Genomic DNA, 22,402 nt, shown 5'->3' on the forward strand with positions numbered 1-22,402 from the left:
TAATTTCTCTCCACCGGTGAAAATTTTTTAGAAAGAAAAGCACATGGACGCAAGTTAGTCAGAGTTTTGGGCCCCTGCGATAATACTTTTCCCACTCCGATCTCCGAAGCATCCACCTCCACAATGAACAGTTCTTGGAGATCAGGTTGGATCAGAATGGGTGCGGACATAAAACACTCTTTTAATCTTTCCAAAGCCCTGATAGCACCCGGTGACCAAACCTTGAGATTCGCCCCCTTACGTGTAAGGTCAGTATGTGGTTTAGCAATCTGTGAAAACCCCTTAATAAATTTTCTATAATAGTTGGCGAATCCCAGAAAACGCTGCAAAGCTTTATGGTCACAAGGTTGAACCCAATCAATTATGGCCTGCACCTTCCCAGGGTCCATCTTAAACCCTTCCACTGAAAAGATAAACCCCAAGAAAGATATTTCCTGCACAGAAAAAAAACACATTTCTCTAATTTTGCAAACAGCGAGTTCTCCCTCAATCTCTGTAACACAATAGTTCTTGGTGAGTGTCCAAGTCTGACGAGAAAATTAGAATGTCATCGAGGTATATTACAACAAATATTCCAATGCAATCAGAGAAAATATAATTCATAAAATTTTGAAACACAGCAGTTGCATTAGATAATATGAAAGGCATGTCTAAGTTTTCAAACAGACCCTCAGACATTAAAAACGCCGTTTTCCACTTATCACCCTTCCGGATGAGCATCAAATTGTAAACCCCTCTAAGATCAAGTTTAGAGGATGGGGATGAGTGGAAGTGGGTAGGTATTTTTAACTGTGATCTTATTTAGTTCTCGGAAATCAAGGCAAGGACGGAGACCCCCCATCTTTCTTTTTTAACAAAGAAAAATCCAGCTGATATAGGAGAGGAGGAAGGACGGATATGACCTTTCCGTAAACTTTTGTTAACATATTCTTTCATGGCGAACCGTTCAGACCCCGACAAATTGTAAACGTGAGCTTTTGGCAAGATGGCACTAGGAATGTGGTCAATAGCACAATCATAGGGATGATGGGGAGTTAGTATGTCCGCCTCTTTTTTCGAGAACACATCTCCGAAGTCCTTCAGGTACCCCAGTAGACCCTCCAGACTAGCGGAGCATATTTGTACATTCTTTAGACATTTCTTGTAACAACTGGGGCTCCATGTCACAATCTCCTTCTGACACCAATCAATAACTGGATTATGAATATGCAACCATGGAAACCTGTTGTGAGTTCATTTTCCCCTTCGTCACTGAGGTCTGGTGAACTCCCTATTCTGGTGAAGGAAGGTAATGAGCCTGATTATCAGGCACCTGAGCCTGATGAGGATGACTGGCTGAGTGGAGTCACGGACTGGATATAAGGCTGCCGACGCCCTTCTGCCCTGCGGGTGATTTCTCTGTGGACTTCTAGGACACCAGTCTGATTCCTGCTCCTCTAAGCTAAGTTTTTCTGCTTTGCCTGTTTGCATTAGTGTTTAGTTTTTGTTTTCCTTGCTTTTCTGGATTCTGCCATTCCCTGCTGGGGTAAGCTGAATCTCCTTTTGCCTGTAGCTCTGTCTTCAGAATATTCCTGAGTACTGACATAGCTTTTTTGAAGCCTAGCGTCTTCAGGGCCTTTTTCACTGTCAGTCTGTTGGCTCTTATTTTCATAGGGTTTTTCACGGATTGCAGACAGCAGCCTTCCTGTCCTTTCCTATGTAGGTAGTTTGGGCCCCGTCTTTGCTCAGTCTATCTTTCTGTCTGTGTTAGTGTTTTCATCTTGCTTCACCGTAATTATATGTTGGTGGCTGCCTATTGCTTTGGGGTCTGCTCTGGGGCAGTTTAGTTTTCCCCTTTCTTTCTTTAGGCCTAGTTATTTCTCTGGCTGTGATCGAGGGGTCTAGGGCATCGTAGGAACCCCCCACGGCTACTGCTAGTTGTGTTGATAGGTTCAGGGGTCTGCAATCCGATAGCTGCCAACTTCTCTGGTTTTCTGGACTTAGCTAGCAGTTCTGTTTTTGCCTCCTACGGTGACTCAATCATAACAGAAACCCCAGCAGGTAAATTACCAACACAAAACAGGAGATGGATTCAGAGTGGAGAGCTCCCACTTGGAGAGTGAAATCCACCATTGTTCTCTTGACCAAATTGTGAGCTAACCGTGCCTTCTCAAGGGCAATGATTTGAATGGGTCTTTCTAAACTAACTGTCCCTAACCCTAACTTCATAACCAGTCCCGGAATCAATAAGGTTAGCATCGTATTTATCGGTACTTTATCAGGGGAAGGAAAAGGTACCTGGGAGTCTGGGTGGCCTCCTCAGCCATCACACAGACTTAGAAGTTCTACCGATGGTTCGGTAGCTTGAGGATGAGTTGGGCAATTCTTGAGAAAATATCCAGCGTGACCACAGTATAGACAGAGTCCAAGATCTTGTCTCCATCTCCTCTCCTCAACGTGAAGACTGGCATCCCTAACCTCGGGTAAATGGACCTGCTCCGAGGATGTACATCCTGTAGCCTGCTGTTCACCATGTCTCTCATGGATTCTGCAGTCCATTCATATGGCCTGAGTCATGGCTTTTATCAGAGAACAAGGGGGGTCATGGAGGACTAGAGCATCCTTGAGTGTCTCGGAAAGGCCTCTTTGGAACTGGCACCTGAGAGCAGCATCGTTCCATAGAACTTTGGTGGACCACTGTCGAAACTCAGTACAGTAGTCCTCAGCTGTGCGACTGCCCTGTGCCAGGTTCATGATCTTAGCCTCAGCCACCTGGATTCTGTCGGGTTCGTCATAGATCAGACCTAAACTGTCAAAAAATGCATCACCAGAAAACAGTTCTGGGGCTTGTCGTGAGTCAGAGTGGTCAAAGAGTCCAACGTCAGAAACCAGGAGGGTACGTCATAAACAGAAGGAAGAGACAAAAGCATAGTCACTAGAGTTGAGCGATACCGTCCGATACTTCAAAGTATCGGATCGGAATGGATCGGCCGATCTTAAAAAAAGTATCGGTATCGCCGATTCCGATACCGGAAGTCCCATTCAAGTCTATGGGACTTCCGGTATCGGAATAAGAAAAATCCTGTTTTTCCCTTGTACAGCCTCTCTGGGGTCTGTACGGGCCTTTCGGGAGGCTGTGCCGGCCTGCCAGGGGGTCTGTGCAGGCTCCGGTGGGCTGTGCCGGCCTGCCGGTGGGCTGTGCAGGCTCCGGTGGGCTGTGCCGGCCTGCCGGGGGGCTGTGCCGGCCTGCCGGGGGGCTGTGCCGGCTCCGGGGGGCTGTGCCGGCCTGCCGGGGGGCTGTGCAGGCTTCGGGGGTCTGTGCAGGCATCGTCCGATGGGACTACAAGTCCCATCGGGCGATGCCTGCTACCATGACAGTGATTGACACATTAGCCAATGATGGGACAGTAGTAGTCCCATCATCCGGCTAATGTGTTGAATGTAAAAAAAAAAAAAAAAAATTACATGCTACATACATACAACATGCATACTGCATACATGCTACATTCATACTACATACTACATACATGCTACATTCATACTACATATATACTACATGCAACATACATACTACATATATACTACATGCAACATACATACTACATATATACTACATGCATGCAACATGCATACTACACATATACTACATGCTACATACATACTACATATATACTACATGCATGCTACATACATACTACATATATACTACATGCATGCAACATGCATACTACATATATACTACATGCTACATACATACTACATATATACTACATGCATGCTACATACATACTACATACATACTACATATATGCTACATACATACTACATATATACTACATGCATGCTACATACATACTGCATGCTACATACATACTACATATATGCTACATACATACTACATATATACTACATGCATGCTACATACATACTACATGCTACATACATACTACATACATACTACATACATACTACATGCTACATACATACCACATACATACTACATACATACTACATGCTACATACATACTACATATATACTACATGCATGCTACATACATACTGCATGCTACATGCATGCTACATACATACTACATGCTACATACATACCACATATATACTACATACATACTACATACAATACATTCATACAATACATACATAGACATACAGTACATATAACATAGAGTAACATACTTACCAATACTTGTCACATTGTTCCCCGAAGCCATTGTCTTTTACGGAATAAATATTAACATAACAAACCACAAAAATACTCACCCACGATCCGAAGCAGTCCACGAGTGTGTCCCACGACGATCTTGGGTAGAGAACTGCAGCATCAGCTGTTGCTGCCGTTCTCTACGGGCTGCAGGAATCCAATGACGGAAGGTAGGTATCCTTCCGCACTGTATTCCTCCGCCACTTAAAAAAAAAAAAGTCCCTAGTCTCACTTTATGCCATTGCTGTGTGGCATAAAGTGAGACTAGGGACTTTTTTTTTTTTAAGTGGCGGAGGAATACAGTGCGGAAGGATACCTACCTTCCGTCATTGGATTCCTGCAGCCCGTAGAGAACGGCAGCAACAGCTGATGCTGCAGTTCTCTACCCAAGATCGTCGTGGGACACACTCGTGGACTGCTTCGGATCGTGGGTGAGTATTTTTGTGGTTTGTTATGTTAATATTTATTCCGTAAAAGACAATGGCTTCGGGGAACAATGTGACAAGTATTGGTAAGTATGTTACTCTATGTTATATGTACTGTATGTCTATGTATGTATTGTATGAATGTATTGTATGTAGTATGTATGTAGTATATATGTAGTATATATGTGGTATGTATGTAGTATGTATGTAGTATGTATGTAGCATGCATGTAGTATATATGTAGTATGTATGTAGCATGTAGTATGTATGTAGCATGTATGTAGCATGTATGTAGCATATATGAAGTATGTATGTAGCATGTAGTATGTATGTAGCATGCATGTAGTATATATGTAGTATGTATGTAGCATGTAGTATGTATGTAGCATGTATGTAGTATGTATGTAGTATATATGTAGTATGTATGTAGCATGTAGTATGTATGTAGCATGCATGTAGTATATATGTAGTATGTATGTAGCATGTAGTATGTATGTAGCATGCATGTAGTATGTATGTAGTATATATGTAGCATGTATGTAGCATGTATGTAACATGCATGTAGTATATATGTAGTATGTATGTAGTATATATGTGGTATGTATGTAGTATATATGTAGCATGTATGTAGCATGTAGTATGTATGTAGCATGCATGTAGTATGTATGTAGTATTTTTTTTTTTTTTAACATTTAACACATTAGCCGGATGATGGGACTACTACTGTCCCATCATTGGCTAATGTGTCAATCACTGTCATGGTAGCAGGCATCGCCAGATGGGACTTGTAGTCCCATCGGACGATGCTTGCACAGACCCCCGAAGCCTGCACAGCCCCCCGGCAGGCCGGCACAGCCCCCCGGAGCCGGCACAGCCCCCCGGACATCAGCACAGCCCCCCGGCAGGCCGGCACAGCCCCCCGGCAGGCCGGTACAGACCCCCACAGGGTGCACAGACCACCGGCAGGCCGGCACAGCCCCCCGGCAGGCCGGTACAGACCCCCACAGGGTGCACAGACCACCGGCAGGCCGGCACAGCCCCCCGGCAGGCCGGTACAGACCCCGGGCAGTCCACACAGCCCCCCGGCAGGCCGGCACAGCCCCCCGGCAGGCCGGCAGAGACCCCCGGAAGGCCCGAAATGACGGCGCATCATGATGCGCACACACCGCGCATCATGATGACGTCAGGCTGTCAATCAACTTTGAACTTCCGATTCCGATGCCGACTTCCGATATTGAAAAAATATCGGAAGTCGGTATCGGAATTCCGATACAGCAAGTATCGGCCGATACCCGATACTTGCGGTATCGGAATGCTCAACACTAATAGTCACATAACGTTCTGATGCCAGAGTACCATTAGGATAACGGATCAGAGCAGAAGGGGTTAAACAGATGGATGGTCAGAACGAAGTCCAAGGTCAGGCAACAGATCAAGCATACAGAACTCAAGGCACAAAGAGCACAAACCTCACTTGTTGAATGTACATCTGGCAGTGGACTGGGAGAAGCTATTCAGTTAAGTGGGCATGGCAATCACCCGGGATAGTAAACACTTGGAGACAGCTGACGCCTCACAGTCACAGATTGGCTAGTCGAGCTGTCAATCAACACACTGACAGCTCAGCACGCTCCTGAACCAGATTGGATGGCCATGCTGTCAAAGTACTGACAGCTTCAGCTCGCCCCTGTAGCGGATTGGACTGCTGACCTGTCAGTAACTGCATCCCAGACACCCTGAGGGGTGGAACCATGACAGTTGCCCAGGGACAGTCCTGAAACCTGAAAGATCTGGAAAAGATTTGTATGGAGGAGTCGGCCAAAATACCTGCTGCAGTGTGTGCAAACTTGATCAATAACTACAGAAAACATTTGATCTCTGTAATTGCAAACAAAGGTTTTTGTACCAAATCTTAAGTTTTGTTTTTTTATTGTATCAAATACTTTTCATGCCGCCGACTCCTGCAGCTGCTGGGCAATCACATGTGCCCACTATTAAAGAGAATGAATATTCACTACTCCCCACTCCCATAATCCCTGTCAGCTCGCGGCACCACCTTCAGTGCATAGAGGTGGGAGAGACTATGGGAGTGGGGAACAGTGAATAATAATAATAATAATAATAATCTTTATTTTTATATAGCGCTAACATATTCCGCAGCGCTTTACAGTTTGCACACATTTTTCATCACTGTCCCCGATGGGGCTCACAATCTAAATTCCCTATCAGTATGTCTTTGGAGTGTGGGAGGAAACCGGAGTACCCGGAGGAAACCCACGCAAACACGGGGAGAACATACAAACTCCTTGCAGATGTTGTCCTTGGTGGGATTCGAACCCAGGACCCCAGCGCTGCAGCGCTCTCCACTGAGCCACCGTGAATATTTATTCTCTTTAACAGCAGGCACTCGTGATCACCCAGTAGCTGCAGGAAGCCGGCGACTGAGACTAACATAGTGCCAACCATTAAAGAGAAATGAATACTCACTGTTCTCCACTCCTATAGTCCCGGGCGTGGAGAGCAGTGAATATTACGTCAGCTGACCTCGGCATATATGCATGACATCACTGCCATGCACTGTTCACAAGCTGAAATCAGCTGCTGGCATCAGAACAGGACTCTGCAAGGGAACAGAGGGAAGGTAAGTAGAACAGTTTATTTTTTAATGCGTGCAGCGTGATGGATGCCATGTATATCAGAATGGGGGGCCATATATACCACTATGGGGATGAGGGGACCATGCATACCAGGATGGGGATGAGAGGACCATGCATACCAGGATGGTGATGAGAGGGCCTTGCATACCAGGAAGGGGAGAAGGTGACCATGCATACGGGGATGGGGATGAGCGGGCCGTGTATACTAGGATGGCGATGAGGGAACCATGCATACCAGGATAGTGATGAGGGGTCCATGCATACTGTACCAGGATAGGGATGAGGAAGCCATACATACCAGGGACAGAGATGAGCGGGCCATGTATACTAGGATGATGATGAGGGGACCATTCGTACCAGGATGGGAATTCGGGTACCATGCATACCAGGATGGCGATGACGGGAACATGTATACCATGATAGGGATGAGGGGATCATGTATACCTGGGTGTGGATCATATATATCAGGATGGGGGGGTAATGTATACATGGATTGGGGACATATACAGTACATGCCAGCATGGCGGATATTACCCCTATAACAGTGTCAGCAGCAGATTCCCCCCTCCCCCATAACAGTGCATCAAGACCAAATTTTTTGCTATAGTTTTTTTCATATTTTCCTCCTCTAAAAACTAGGTGCATATAATGTGATTTTCTTTTTTTTGTTAGATCATGCCTCACAGTGTACCTATGATACAAATTACAGACCTCTCCATTCTTTGTAGATGGGAAAACTTGTAAAATCGGCACTTTATCAAATACTTATTGCCCCCAAAAATAAGGGGGACGCTAAAATACCACATCCTAGGTATCACTGAATGAAATATTCCAGTTGCAAATCTTTATTCTTTACATAGTGGAATGTGTTGTGAACAATAACACATAAAAATGATCAATTTAAATCAAAATTAATATCCCTTTGAGGTCTGGATTTGGAATGATACTCAAAATCAAAGTGGAAAGTTAAATTACAGGCAGATCCAACTTCAGTGGAAATGATTCAAGTCAAGGAAATGTGGCCTCCACGTGCCTGTATGAGCTCCCTACATCACCTGGGCATGTTCCAGATGAGGTGGCGGATGTTCTCCTGAGGGATCTCCTCCCAGACCTAGATTAAAGCATCAGTTAACTCCTGGATAGTCTGTGGTGCAACTTGGCATTGGTGGATGGAACAAGACATGATGTCCCAGATGTGCTCTAATGAATTCAGATCTGGGGAATGACCAGGCCAGTCCATAGCATTCATCATGCAGGAACTGCTGACACACTTCAGCCACGAGGCCTAGCATTATCATGCATCAGAAGGAACCCAGTTCCCACTGCACCTGCATATGGTCTCATAATGGGTCTGAGGATCTCAACACAGTACCTAATGGTAGTCAAGGTACCTCTGGCTAGCACATGGAGGTCTGTGCGACGTTCCAAAGAAATGCCTTCCCACACCATTACTGACCCACTGCCAAACCAGTTATCCTGGAAGGATGTTGCAGGCAGCAGAACATTCTCCATAGCATCTCCAGACTCTGTCATGTCTGTCACATGTGCTCAGTGTGAATCTGTTCTCATTCATGTAGAGCACAGGGCACCAATGTCGAATCTGTCAATCTTGGTGTTCTCTGGCAAATGCCAATCGCCCTGCACGATCTTGGGCTGTAAGCGCAACACCCACTTGTGGATGTCGGGCCCTCATACCACCCACATGGAGTCTGTTTCTGACAGTTTGAGCAGGCACATGGATGTTAGTAGCCTTCTGGAGGTCATTTTGCAGGGCACTGGCACTGCTCCTCCTGTTCCTCCTTGCACAAAGGAGGAAAGAAGCGGTCCTGCTGTTGGGTTGTTGCCCTCCTACAGCCCCTCCATGTTTCCTGGTGTACTGGCCTGTCTCCTGGCATCTGCTCCATGCTCTGAACTCTGTGCTGACAAACACAGCTACCCTTTTTGCCACAGCACGCATTGATGTGGCATCCTGGATGAGCTGCACTACCTGGAGAACTTCTGTGGGTTGCAGACACTGCCTCATGCTACTGTACAGTATCTCAATGACAAAATGCAAAGATGACCAAGGAAAAAAGGATGAGAACAGAGAAATGGTCTGTGGTCACCCCCTGCAGAACCACTCTTTTATAGGGGTTGTCTTGCTGATTGCCGATCATTTCTACCTGTTGTCTGTTCCATTTGCACAACAGCAGGAGAAATTGATTCACAAACAGTGTTGCTTTGTAACTGGACAGGTTGATTTCTCAGAAGTGTGATTGACTTAGAGTTACATTGTACTGTTTATGTATTCACTTTATTTTTTGAGCAATGTATATGTTGCATGCATACCACTTAGTATATGAAGGCAATACAAAGGAAACATGAGTTCTTTTTGGAATTTTGTGGGAATTTTGTGGGAATCTTACTCAGGGCAACCCCCTTAGATACCTGCCGTACAATAGCTCAAAAGGGGAGAGCCCGTGGAAGCCTGTGGTACCTTGCGGATAGCGAACATCATATAGGGCAATAACATGTCCCAACCCCTCCAGTCCTTGGAGACCATTTTTTTTTAGCATGGTCTTAAGGGTCTGATTAAATCTTTCCACCAACCCATTGGTTTGTGGGTGGTACATGCGTAGCTGTTTAATCCGGAGCAGCTTACATGGCTCACTGGTCACCTTGGACATAAATGGAGTCCCCTGATCTGTAAGGATCTCCTTTGCTAGCCCAATGCGACAAAACATTGCAAACAGATCGCGGGCGATTAGTTTTGCCGAGGTGTGACAAAGTGGTATCGCCTCTGAGTACCGCGTAGCATAGCCCACTACGACCAAAATATGTTGATGGCCATGGGCGAATTTCACTATAGGCCCCACCAGATCCATTGCTATCCACTCAAATGGTACCTCTATATTGGGTAGAGGCACCAATGGACTCCTGAACTTTGCAATGGGTGTGGTAAGTTGGCACTTGGGACATGACTCACAATACCTCTGCACCTCAGCATAAATCCCGGGCCAAAAGAACCGATGCAGTATACGTTCTTGGGTTTTCTTTACCCCTATGTGTCCTCCCAGCATGTGTGTGTGTGGCATAACTAGCATGGCCCGACGATACGACTGGGGCACCACCACCTGTTCCACCACTTTATCTCGGAGTTTATCTACCATATACAGTTGTGGCCAAAAGTATTGACACCCCTGCAATTCTGTCAGATAATACTCAGCTTCTTCCTGAAAATGATTGCAAACACAAATTCTTTGGTATTATTATCTTCATTTAATTTGTCTTAAATGAAAAAACACAAAAAGAATTGTCCTAAAGCTAAATTGGATATAATTCCACACCAAACATAAAAAAGAGGGTGGACAAAAGCATTGGCACTGTTCGAAAAATCATGTGATGCTTCTCTAATTTGTGTAATTAACAGCACCTGTAACTTACCTGTGGCACCTAACAGGTGTTGGCAATAACTAAATCACACTTGCAGCCAGTTGACATGGATTAAAGTTGACTCAACCTCTATCCTGTGTCCTTGTGTGTACCACATTGAGCATGGAGAAAAGAAAGAAGACCAAAGAACTGTCTGAGGACTTGAGAAACCAAATTGTGAGGAAGCATGAGCAATCTCAAGGCTACAAGTCCATCTCCAAAGACCAGAATGTTCCTGTGTCTACCGTGCGCATTGTCATCAAGAAGTTTAAAGCCCATGACACTGTGGCTAACCTCCCTAGATGTGGACGGAAAATAAAAATTGACAAGAGATTTCAACGCAAGATTGTGCGGATATTGGATAAAGAACCTCGACTAACATCCAAACAAGTTCAAGCTGCCATGCAGTCCGAGGGTACAACAGTGTCAACCCGTACTATCCGTCAGCGTCTGAATGAAAAGGGACTGTATGGTAGGAGACCCAGGAAGACCCCACTTCTTACCCCGAGACATAAAAAAGCCAGGCTGGAGTTTGCCAAAACTTACCTGAAAAAGCCTAAAACGTTTTGGAAGAATGTTCTCTGGTCAGATGAGACAAAAGTAGAGCTTTTTGGGCAAAGACATCAACATAGAGTTTACAGGAGAAAAAAAGAGGCATTCAAAGAAAAGAACACGGTCCCTACAGTCAAACATGGCAGAGGTTCCCTGATGTTTTGGGGTTGCTTTGCTGCCTCTGGCACTGGACTGCTTGACCGTGTGCATGGCATTATGAAGTCTGAAGACTACCAACAAATTTTGCAGCATAATGTAGGGCCCATTGTGAGAAAGCTGGGTCTCCCTCAGAGGTCATGGGTCTTCCAGCAGGACAATGACCCAAAACACACTTCAAAAAGCACTAGAAAATAGTTTGAGAGAAAGCACTGGAGACTTCTAAGGTGGCCAGCAATGAGTCCAGACCTGAATCCCATAGAACACCTGTGGAGAGATCTAAAAATGGCAGTTTGGAGAAGGCACCCTTCAAATATCAGGGACCTGGAGCAGTTTGCCAAAGAAGAATGGTCTAAAATTCCAGCAGAGCATTGTAAGAAACTCATTGATGGTTATCGGAAGCGGTTGGTCGCAGTAATTTTGGCTAAAGGTTGTGCAACCAAGTATTAGGCTGAGGGTGCCAACACTTTTGTCTGGTCCATTTTTGGAGTTTTGTGTGAAATGATCAATGTTTTGCTTTTTGCTTCATTCTCTTTTGTGTTTTTTCATTTAAGACAAATTAAATGAAGATAATAATACCAAAGAATTTGTGTTTGCAATCATTTTCAGGAAGAAACTGAGTATTATCTGACAGAATTGCAGGGGTGTCAATACTTTTGGCCACAACTGTACAACAATTCTTGGTTGACAGCCATGCAGGGAAAAACCTTTTCTGCACGCGGGTGCTGAGCTTTGAGTTTATTTTGTAAGTTGGCAAATTAAACCCTTTATGTTGAACTTCCTTGGGTCACTTGCCTCGCTAATTCACTGGCGGAAATGCTGCTGCCTTAAAGTACATACCTTTATACTAATCTTTTCCACAAAAACTATATATCAATCTGCTCAGCTTTCCTGGCCTATAACATGCTGATTATATAGATGGCACAGCATTTCTAAACTGACAGGTTCCCTTTAATCACCATTGTTTGTTTCTCGGCCACCACCATACAAGTTTTTTATTGGTGCTCGTTCACTATATGGTGCTTTGTGGATGTTAATCCATTTATGTTATGAGAAAGAGCGCTGCAGATATTGGAACCATGAAAGGGATGGATCAGCTTCTTCTGATTACAGCTGCCCACCTGCTTTATCCATTTTATTTGTTTTTGGTTACATTGGTTTTGCATCATAAAAACTGTGAGCATTATTTCTATTACATTTATGTGCTGTAATTTTTACCTGCTATTTCTGAGGTAAGTGAGTGTCCATATTTATCCAGTATGATTTGCTCCACCAGAGTGTCACCTAATAAAAAATGACAGCTTTGAGTAATTTTTCTAGTGTACACACATAATCAGTTTAGGGAGTACAAATATAAATGATGACATACAGTGACCAGAACAAAATACAAGATCTTGTTAAAAAAAGGCACAAGGAATTGTACACATATGCAGTAAAATGAATGGTCCAATAAGTTCTGTACTCATCAATACTTGGCCCTAGACTTACAAATTTTGTGGAAATGTTTATGAACGACACCCAAGCTGTGCGGTGATAACTCGACCGTGCAGGACTGTGTCTTTTGCCGGTGGAAACTAACTAGTGATTGTGCTTATGTGAAGTAACAGCCCAGCTTGTGCCTCCTCGTAATGTAACCTCCAAGTTTTGTGCCTCACGGTTACAGACTATTGCTGTTATTGTGTAACCATCAAGCTCAGCGCCTTGTCCTGACATGTATCCAACAAGAAATGTGCTAATGCTTATTACCCTTCTGCCCTCCATACTTCTGATCCCAGCAGAAATCCTCCATGTGTATACACTGCTGTGAATAATGATCTTTATTATTATGGTAATGTAAGGTATTAATGACTGACATCACATACACAATGTTACCTCTGTGACGGAGCTCATCCAGGAGAGCCTGCAGGCCGGGGGAACCATGTCTGCTGCGTAATACATCAAGACTGACCCACAATCCGATAACTGCTTCCCTACCTCTCTGATAAATATCCTGTAGTAACGTCCGGGCAAAGGTTTTTCTATCATTTTCTAGACTCTGGTATTTCTAGAACAAAATCAAAATCCCTCATGAGGGTCATTATACTAAGATGAATGAGAGCAGATGCTTAATAGACACAGTTATATCATATCTGACTTCTTTTTGTATCGATCCCGAGAAAGATAAAATCATGGAATAGGGAGGAGAACCTTCCTGAATCCACCAGTAGAAGATATTTCTAGTGGACATTAGATCCTGGGAAATAATGTAAGGGAACATTGGAGGAGCAAGACTTGATTATTAACTTTTAAGGTGTTCTCCAATATATAATATGTAATATGCTTCTGGAAATTGTTCTGTTTTACTTGATATGAAGTACAATTAAAATCCAGTCCATCAGAAACATCAAGATGGCGACATGGACTAATCTTTCCCTGTTTGAAGCTCTATGGAACAATAGCGGCAGGTGATGTCTTACCTCAACATCAGGGAGATTTCGGGCATGCAGCTCACTCAGAAGTGATGTAATATGCATGGTCTCTAAGATATGGAGCAGATCGTCCTGGAAATACTCATGTATCATCCGCAGAGCATGATCTTCATACTGACAAAGCTGCCAGTGTAACTCCTGAAGGAGACGCAAGAATTAAATCTAGAAGAAGACGGACGGTGTCTTATGTAGAATATTCATGTTTTTGTTGTCATTTGACAGAATCCAATAATGAGGACTCCATAACCCTCTGTAATTTACTAGTGTAAATAAGATCTATTCACACGAGAGACAGACTATTCAGTTGTAAGAGGGGCAGGAGAGTGTTCCTCTCATGGAGAAATTGTCATGGCCTGCTTGACGCAAACAACTAGAGTAGAGCAAAAAGATTCAACCTGCGGACCTCCTCCTGCACAGTGTTTAGGCTCATCTGGTGAGGTGGATACTTTAAGCTTGAGGTCTGGGTGGGAACATGGATCCTGGGTGTTGATGCAGCAGCTAGACCAGGGTTCCCCAACTCCGGTCCTCAAGGCCCACCAACAGGTCAGGTTTTCAGGATTTCCTTAGTATTGCCCAGGTGATAATTGCATCACCTGTACAATACAAGGGAGATCCTAAAAACATGACCTGTTGGTGGGCCTTGAGGACCGGAGTTGGGGAACCTTGAGCTAGACGACACGTGTAGAGCTAAGACTCTACACACTGGAGGCCACAAACAGATGAAATAATAACAAAGGAAAGTCCAAAACAACGCAGCCAGATGCAGGCCAGGAGCAGATTGAGATCCACGGAAAAACAAACAGGACGAAGTCTGTTATGCCCCAACGGTGGCACACGTGGATTTGTGGACCCATTGTGCCACAGGACCGGGCCTGCCTAGGAGCTCTTGATGGTGGGGACAGACTGGTCTGCAGGTAACTGCCAGGTACCACTCCTGGGCAGATCCTGGTACTGCAACTGCTGACCCCAGGGGTCAGGTTCGCTGACACTGATTAAGGACTAGGGCTCCATTCAGAAAAGTAAGTTCTGGCACCTCTACAGAATGGTTACTGACACAGAATCGGGCTACATTCAGACTTAGCTGATTCGGAGACTGGTTCATGCAGGCTGGATAAAAACTGACTGGGAGGATGAGGTTTCAGGTGCTGGCTGCACACAGACTAGGAGAGCAGGTTCAGGCCATGGCCTCACACGGACCAGTGGGGATAGGTTCAGGCACTGGCCTCACACGGACTGGGGGGGTAGGTTCAGGCACTGACCACACACAGACCAGGGGAGCAGGTTCAGGCAATGGTCTCACATGGACCAGGAGGGGCAGGTTCAGGCAATGGTCTCTCACATGGACCAAGAGGGGCAGGTTCAGGCACTGGCCACACACGGACCAGGGATGCAGGTTCAGGCAATGGTCTCACATAGACCAGGTGAGCAGGTTCAGGCATTGGCCATGCAAGGACCAGGGGAGCAGGTTCAGGCAATGGCCTAACATGGACCAGGGGAGCAGGTTCAGGAGCTAGCCACACATGGACTAGGGGAGTAGGTTCAGGACGATGGACGCACATGGACCAGGGAGCAGTTTCAGGACAATGGCCACACACAAACTAGGGGTTGAGGTTCAGGACCCTGACCACATCAGAACCAGGGGACCTCACAACTCACTAGTAGGAGAAACTACACATTAGTGAAAATTGTTGCTTAGGCGAATCCTTAAGGGGGGAGGGAGTCTTTTATACAGGATGGCTCCTAGTTATTGGCTGGGAGCCATCTTGCAGGTGTACTCTGATACTAAACGATTAGCTGGTCCATTCCTGTCCCATAAATTGTAGGCTTTTTTGCCCAGGAGAGGTGACATATTAGGACAGGGACCCAATTTTTGAAGGATGCCTTGACGTGACAATTGGGCTCACATTTATTGGCCAATCTATGTGTTAAGTATCTTCCTTTTTTTATAGCACTTTTTGCAGATGAATATTTCATATATACATTATATAGCGCATTTTTTCCTATCACCCATGACAGCACCTAGAGAGGAGATCCACCCATCAAGGACAGGGAACTTTTAAGATAAAAAGGGCAGCTCCTCTCTCCGCATCAGTGGTTTCCTGTCTTTGATGGGCGGAGCCTTTTACCTGTATGGTGGTATCGCAAGAAGAAGATGGAAGATCTCAGGCCTGGGCCATTTGGCGGTGGCAGGGCACCGGCTCTGCTTTGGCCGGTGCCAGTTATGCTGGAAGCACTGCAGGAAGGCCCTATGGGGTTCCAACCGTCGGACGGGCGGGAGCCTGCGGCACCATTACCGCATGGTAGCTGGCAGTCCTGCGTCCCGGCGCGGTGTCAGAGCGCGTCCAGTAACAGGAAGTCACGCTCTGATGACACTGCCGGGACCTTTGCAGACTGTTAAAAAAATTCTAGCCAAGCTGAGAAGCACCTTTGACACCCGCACTGCAGCTGAAATCAAGATTCGATTATTTGGATGTAAGCAGAGAACGCAGGACAGTATAAGGGACTATGCTCTTAACCTGCAGGAGGCGCTGCGAACAGTTAAGCAAGTTGATCCTGACAGTGTGAAGGAAGAAGATAAACTGTTAAAGGAGCAGTTCATTGAAGGACTATCCAGTACCCACAGAGGACAGTTGCGCATCATAACCCTGCAAAACCCTGATCTGGACTTTGCTGATTTTAAGGACAGGGCTATTCGGGTCCTGCAGGTGTGGCACCCCTGAGGCTCAGTCGCCACAGAGGTACTGCACCTTCTCCTAAGGTGTAGTGCCCCACCATCCAGGTAAGGTGGGAACTCCTTGCCACACTCCAACACCTACATCCCACACACATGATTGTTCAGCAGGACCACATTGTAGCTTTATTCTCAGGGTGTAGCAGAGCACCTTTCGTGGGATCCTGCTTCGTAACACGAGATGTGCTGGGAGGTGGGTGGAGTTAGTATAAAAGAAGGGGAAAGATAGGATTTAGCAGTCAGTCCCTTAGGGGGCCGTCTAACACGGTTCAGTTGGAGTTTTAGTCTGACAGAAGGTCAGTCGGGAAGGAAGCCACTCAGTGAGGAGTGGGGGATCCCTGGAAGAAGGGATGGAGGAAGGAGTGCTGCAGCTGCCTCAGTGACCTGAGCCAGCTGGCACGGGAAAGGAAAGAGAAGGAGAGACGTAGAACTGTAACCTGCATTTCCATAAGAGAGAAAGACAAGTACGGAAGAGAGAGAACAGAGAGGAGGAGTGGGTTGGATAGGAACCCTGCCTATAGGTTCTCAGCGCAAGGCCGAGGCCCGGTCCCCGAGGTTGTACGGACACTTATGGTTCTGCAGCAGACACCGGTGGAGTAGTTGGCTGTAAATGCACTACTCCCATCAAAGACTTGGGACACAACAGCAAACTGATAGAGAGAGGGGATTCAGGAGAAGGGAGTCCCCGAAGCAGGCTACAGCTGTCTGTCATACAAGTGGAGTTGTTAGGAACATCGGACAGGAGGAACTTCAGGGAACTACGGTACTGGAGCTCTTCACATTAAAAGGGCGCAATAGAGGAGTCGTTCAGGAAGGCACATGTGGCAGGGTGCTGGCGGGGAGAGTCCTATCTTGTCTGGAGGTTGGCTGGGCCTCTGCCCCGGAGGACACGGTACCGAAGCAGGCACCTGTGTGCACTACGAACTGTGAGTAAAGCTTTGAAACTGCAAGCTCTGGTGTCCTCCATTCATTCCCGCATCAGCACCGTTACATTTGGGTATCAACATCTACACCATTCGGGGCCCCTACTCCTCCATCGCACCTATCCACTGCCCTGGGGTTACAGCTTCACCTGTGGGGAGCTACACCATCTAAGCTGCAACACACCATCAGCCCCAGAGGACCTGCACGCAACGTTGGCTAACATCTTACTTGCCAAACACCACAGGTGGCGTCACGAACTTCCCTTATAAACTACATTACAAACATCACCGCCATTGATATTGGGCGCCCAGGGCCACGGACCGGGTCACCGCTGCTGTGACACATCATCCCCCTGACACCGCCCCAGTACTGAGTACCCCACTGGGTGAAGCCAGCGAGGGCGACCCACAGGAATCAACTGACAGCCGTCCAGCGCCCCCTCGGCGCCCAGCGATCACCTACCATCAGGAAGCAACATCTTTTCCTTCCATCCCTGTGGAGGCTGATGCACAGACTCTGGATAAAGATCCAACTGAGGAGCTGCGTCTTCAGGTCCAGGAGTTGACCAGAGGTATGGCTGCACTTACTAAAACCGTGCAGTCCATGCAGGTGTCCTCCAAAGAGAAGATCCAGCTTGCTTCCAGTCCAGAGGATGTCCCGTGGCTCCGGAGGAGGTGAACCCCACCACTTCGAGGAAGGAACAATGATTGCTATGACCAGGACGGACGTCCCATCTGTCGTCGCTGCTACAAGGCAGGTCATCTTGCAAGATTTTGTCCTGTAAACGAGCAACCCCTAGGGCAGAGGGCCAACCCCTAGGAGTAGGATCACAAGGCCCAAGGAACTGGCGAGCCAAGTATGTGGGAGGAAGACCGATCCTTCCTGTGGTGATTGACGGCATCCCCATGAATGCTTTGCTGGACACTGGCTCCCAGGTGACCACTATGCCCTATAATATCCTCTACAAGCGGTATTGGGCTGATTCTGAACTCACCCGTGGCCCAACTGATGAACTAACAGTAGTTGCCAGTAATGGTCAGTCTTTGCCGCAGATAGGATGTAAAGAAATTACTGTTAAAGTGGGTTGGGTAGAGCTAAAATCTCAAGGTCTGATAGTTGTGGATATTGATCGACGTGAATGCAATCCCATGATGACTCTTGGTACAAATGTAATTGAAAATTGTCTTTCCGAGGTTATTGTCTTGTTGCAACAGGTGGCTGAGACTGCTGGTTCCAGTGAACAACGAGTCCTGCAGAAGGAGATCAAGGCCCTGATGCAAAGACAACAGGTAGAACTCTCTGGCGGAGAAATTGGTAGTATCAGAGTGAGTGATGCTTTCCCCATTGCAATACCCCCCAGATGTGAAATGTTGATTTGGTGTCGGGCAGCCATAGGCCTCAGAGGGAGAGATTACCAGGCATTGGTAGAACCAGTATATTCTGATAGCAGGCCCACTGTCCTGACAGCCAGAGGGGTGGTTGATGTATGTAAAGGGAGAGTGCCTGTACGCCTTTTGAATTGTGGGGAGGAGGAGGCCACAATACCTCGGTACGCCACAGTTGCTAAGCTGCTCACTTTTAATAACAACTCTTTGCAGGCAGCAGAACCCTTGGTCTCATCTGATCAGGTGGAGGACAATGGCTCTGTGAAGCAGATGGAGGAGTGGTGCCAGCAACTGCAGGTGGGAACTGACTCAGCGCCTTCATACCAGAAAAATGGGGTTTACAGAGTGACACAAGAATATGAGCGGGTATTCAGCAAACACCCACTAGATTTTGGGCAGGCAAAAGGGGTCCAACATCATATCCCCACTGAAGATCATCCACCCATTAAAGAAAGGTACCGGCCTATACCCCCCACACAATACCAATGTGCAAAAGGGATGTTGAGAGAGATGAAGGAAGCAGGGGTTATCAGAGACAGTTGTAGCCCCTGGGCAGCTCCAATAGTTTTTGTAAAGAAAAAGGATGGTTGGTACCATGAGAATGTGTGTTGATTACAGGAAGATTAACAGCATTACACATAAAGATGCCTACCCATTACCCAGAATGAAGAGTCATTAGCTGCACTTAAAACTGCTAACTACTTTTCCACCTTGGATCTCACCAATGGGTATTGGCAGGTTCCCGTGGCAGAGGCAGACAAGGAGAAAACAGCATTTACCACTCCAATGGGTCTCTGTGAGTTCAACTATATGCCATTTGGGCTCTGCACTGACCCAGGAACATTTCAACGGCTGATGGAGTGCTGCCTGGGACACATGAACTTTGAGACAGTCCTGTTGTACCTTGATGATGTCATTGTTTTCTCCAAGACTTATGAAGATCATCTAGAGCACCTGGCTGAGGTGTTTGAAGCTTTGTCTAACTTCGGCCTGAAGGTGAAGCCTTCCAAATGCCACCTCCTGAAGCCCAAGGTACAGTACCTCGGTCATGTAGTGAGTGCAGAAGGTGTGGCACCAGATCCTGACAAAGTCACAGTCATCCGGGACTGGCCAAAGCCCAGCAACCTCCATGAAATCCGCCAATTCCTCGGGTTGGTAGACTACTACCGAAGGTTCATCAAAGGCTTCACTGAAATAGCCACTTCTATGCAAAATCTGGTGGGGCAGTCCAAGAAAGCCAAACAGAAAAGTTCCACATTTGAATGGACTGAGGAGTTGGAGAGGTCCTTCACCAGATTGAAGATGGCTCTCACAGAAGATGAAGTTCTGGCCTACCCAGATTATGTAAGATAAATCCAATGATCATAGTGGGTATATAGTACAAATAGAAATTACCAAAATTTCATACCCACAATAAGTACAGACAGGAAAGACCAACTGTAATATTAAGATCATAGACAAAGGGCAAACACAGTCATAAGGTCAAGGATAAAAACTAGAGAAATTTTATTAATACAAAAATACATACAGACAGACAAATAGAGGTGGGGGCTGGGAGATGTAAAGGTCATTCAGACCGCATATATGAGGCCCAGGGTAGGTTTGTAGGAAGGCAGATATATCATAATATCATAACACAGAAATCATATGTGCACAGTGGCAAAAAAGAAATGAACTGCAGGTACATGACATCATCATCCAATTCAAGAAACCAGCACAGCAACCATATGTGCATAATAGCACAAAAAGAAGCCTAACATGAGTAGAATCAGCAGGGCCTGGCTATGGCCATATACGCCAGGCATATGAGTGACAAATAAATGTGCTTAGAGAAACATAATAAAAGCTCAAGTACCTGCAAATAGAATGACTGCCTTCCTCCACGTCCCACCCGCCCCGACGTGCGTTTCGGTCTGGCTTGAAAGATTTCACCCTAAATCCATTGCCCCATCATGACTGGGCAGAAACTCAGGATAATGACCCCGCAGTCCGCCTGGTGAAGGAACTGCTGTCACAAGCTGACTCACGCCCAGAGTTGAATGCTCCTGAAGAAACCCAGCAGTTGTGGAAGGAAAGAGGTCAGCTGTTCATTTATGAAGGAAAGCTGTGTCGGAGGAGTATCAATGCCCGCACTCATGAGCTGGTTTGGCAGGTGATAGTCCCAAAGAGAGAGGCATCCATGGTCCTGGAAGCATACCACAATGGAGCTGGACACTTCGGATGGAAGAAGTTGGAAGCATTGCTCCGGGAGAGGTTCTACTGGGCTGGTATGAGGAAAGCTATTGAGAGGTGGTGCCGGGAGTGTGGACAATATAACCTGCGTAGAAAGGATCGTGACAGCCAGAGAGCTCCTCTGCAGCCAATCATCACCAAACAGCCACTTGAGTTGGTAGCCCTGGACCATGTGAAGCTGGTTCCAAGCCGGTCAGGCTACATCTATGCTCTTACCATTGTGGACCACTACTCAAGATTCCTGGTAGTTGTGCCTGTCAAAGATCAAACAGCCAGGACAGCAGCCAGAGCATTCCAACAGCACTTCTGTAGACCACATAGATATCCTGAGTAAGTACTTACAGATCAAGGTCCCGCCTTTGAGGCAGAAGTGTTCCAGGAATTCTGTAACTTGTATGGTTGTAAGAAGATCCGGACAACACCGTATCACCCACAGACCAATGGCATGTGTGAGAAGATGAACCAGGTAGTGATTGACCTACTGAAGATTTTGCCCTTGGAAGAGAGGAATCTGTGGCCAGAAAAGTTGCCAGATCTGGTAGACCTCTACAACCACATCCCTGTGAATTCCACCAACTGCACTCCAGCCTACCTAATGAGAGCAAGGCCTGGTAAACTGCCTATTGATTTGGACATGGGAGTCCTGACACCTGAAGTAACATCACCAGATGCTAACTGGGACACAGAGAGGCAGCAACAGTACAGAAGAGTACAAGAATGTGTGGAGAAAAGTCTAGCTCAGGCAAGACAAAAGCAAGAAAGGAACTATAATCAGCATGCACCAGCAGTTCCCTTGTCACCAGGAGAACAAGTCCTCAAGAGGAAAAGAAGACTGCATAAGCTGGATGATCAATGGGAAGCTGAACCTTATAACATTCTGCCCTCAAATGTTGACAATACCAAGGTGTGTCTTATTAGCAAAGATGGAGGAGAAACCTCAACAGCAATATCAAGAGATCATTTGAAATTATACCCTGATCAGCTAAAAGAAAGAATGGAAGAACAAGATAACATCCAGCCCATAGAAGAAGAAAAGGTCAGCACCATACTTGGAGAATTCCCTGCAAGTTGGACTAAAGTAAATGATGCAATAGTGGTGCCAGTGTTGACATTTCCCCAATTGGTAGCACAGGAAGAAGTGACTGAAGAAAATCCTGAAGATCAGGAAAATCAGGCAGCAGATGCCACACCAGCAGTGGAGCCAGAGAACCCTCGCCCTGCCAGTGGTGAACCTGTTGTGCTCATGGTGAGTCTAAGAGTTCG

At 46.2% G+C, this 22,402-nt stretch overlaps 1 protein-coding gene across 1 annotated transcript in view; it reads right to left on the minus strand.

The window, feature by feature from the left end:
- The window catches only part of LOC141083110 (NACHT, LRR and PYD domains-containing protein 3-like), an 80,036-nt gene extending 65,067 nt beyond the window's left edge, over positions 1-14,969 (minus strand). Inside the window, exons 1-4 of the mRNA XM_073567297.1 lie at positions 14,901-14,969; positions 13,856-14,005; positions 13,272-13,443; positions 12,618-12,683 (exon numbers count right to left, since the gene is read on the minus strand). Coding sequence (XP_073423398.1) covers positions 12,618-12,683; positions 13,272-13,443; positions 13,856-14,005; positions 14,901-14,969 — 457 coding nt within the window. The remainder of the gene's footprint in view (positions 1-12,617; positions 12,684-13,271; positions 13,444-13,855; positions 14,006-14,900) is intronic.
- Between the last annotated feature and the right edge of the window lie 7,433 nt (positions 14,970-22,402).

Source organism: Dendrobates tinctorius, unplaced genomic scaffold (assembly GCF_039654945.1).
Source record: "Dendrobates tinctorius isolate UK_male_01 unplaced genomic scaffold, ASM3965494v1 ptg000019l, whole genome shotgun sequence".
Lineage (NCBI taxonomy): Eukaryota > Metazoa > Chordata > Amphibia > Anura > Dendrobatidae > Dendrobates > Dendrobates tinctorius.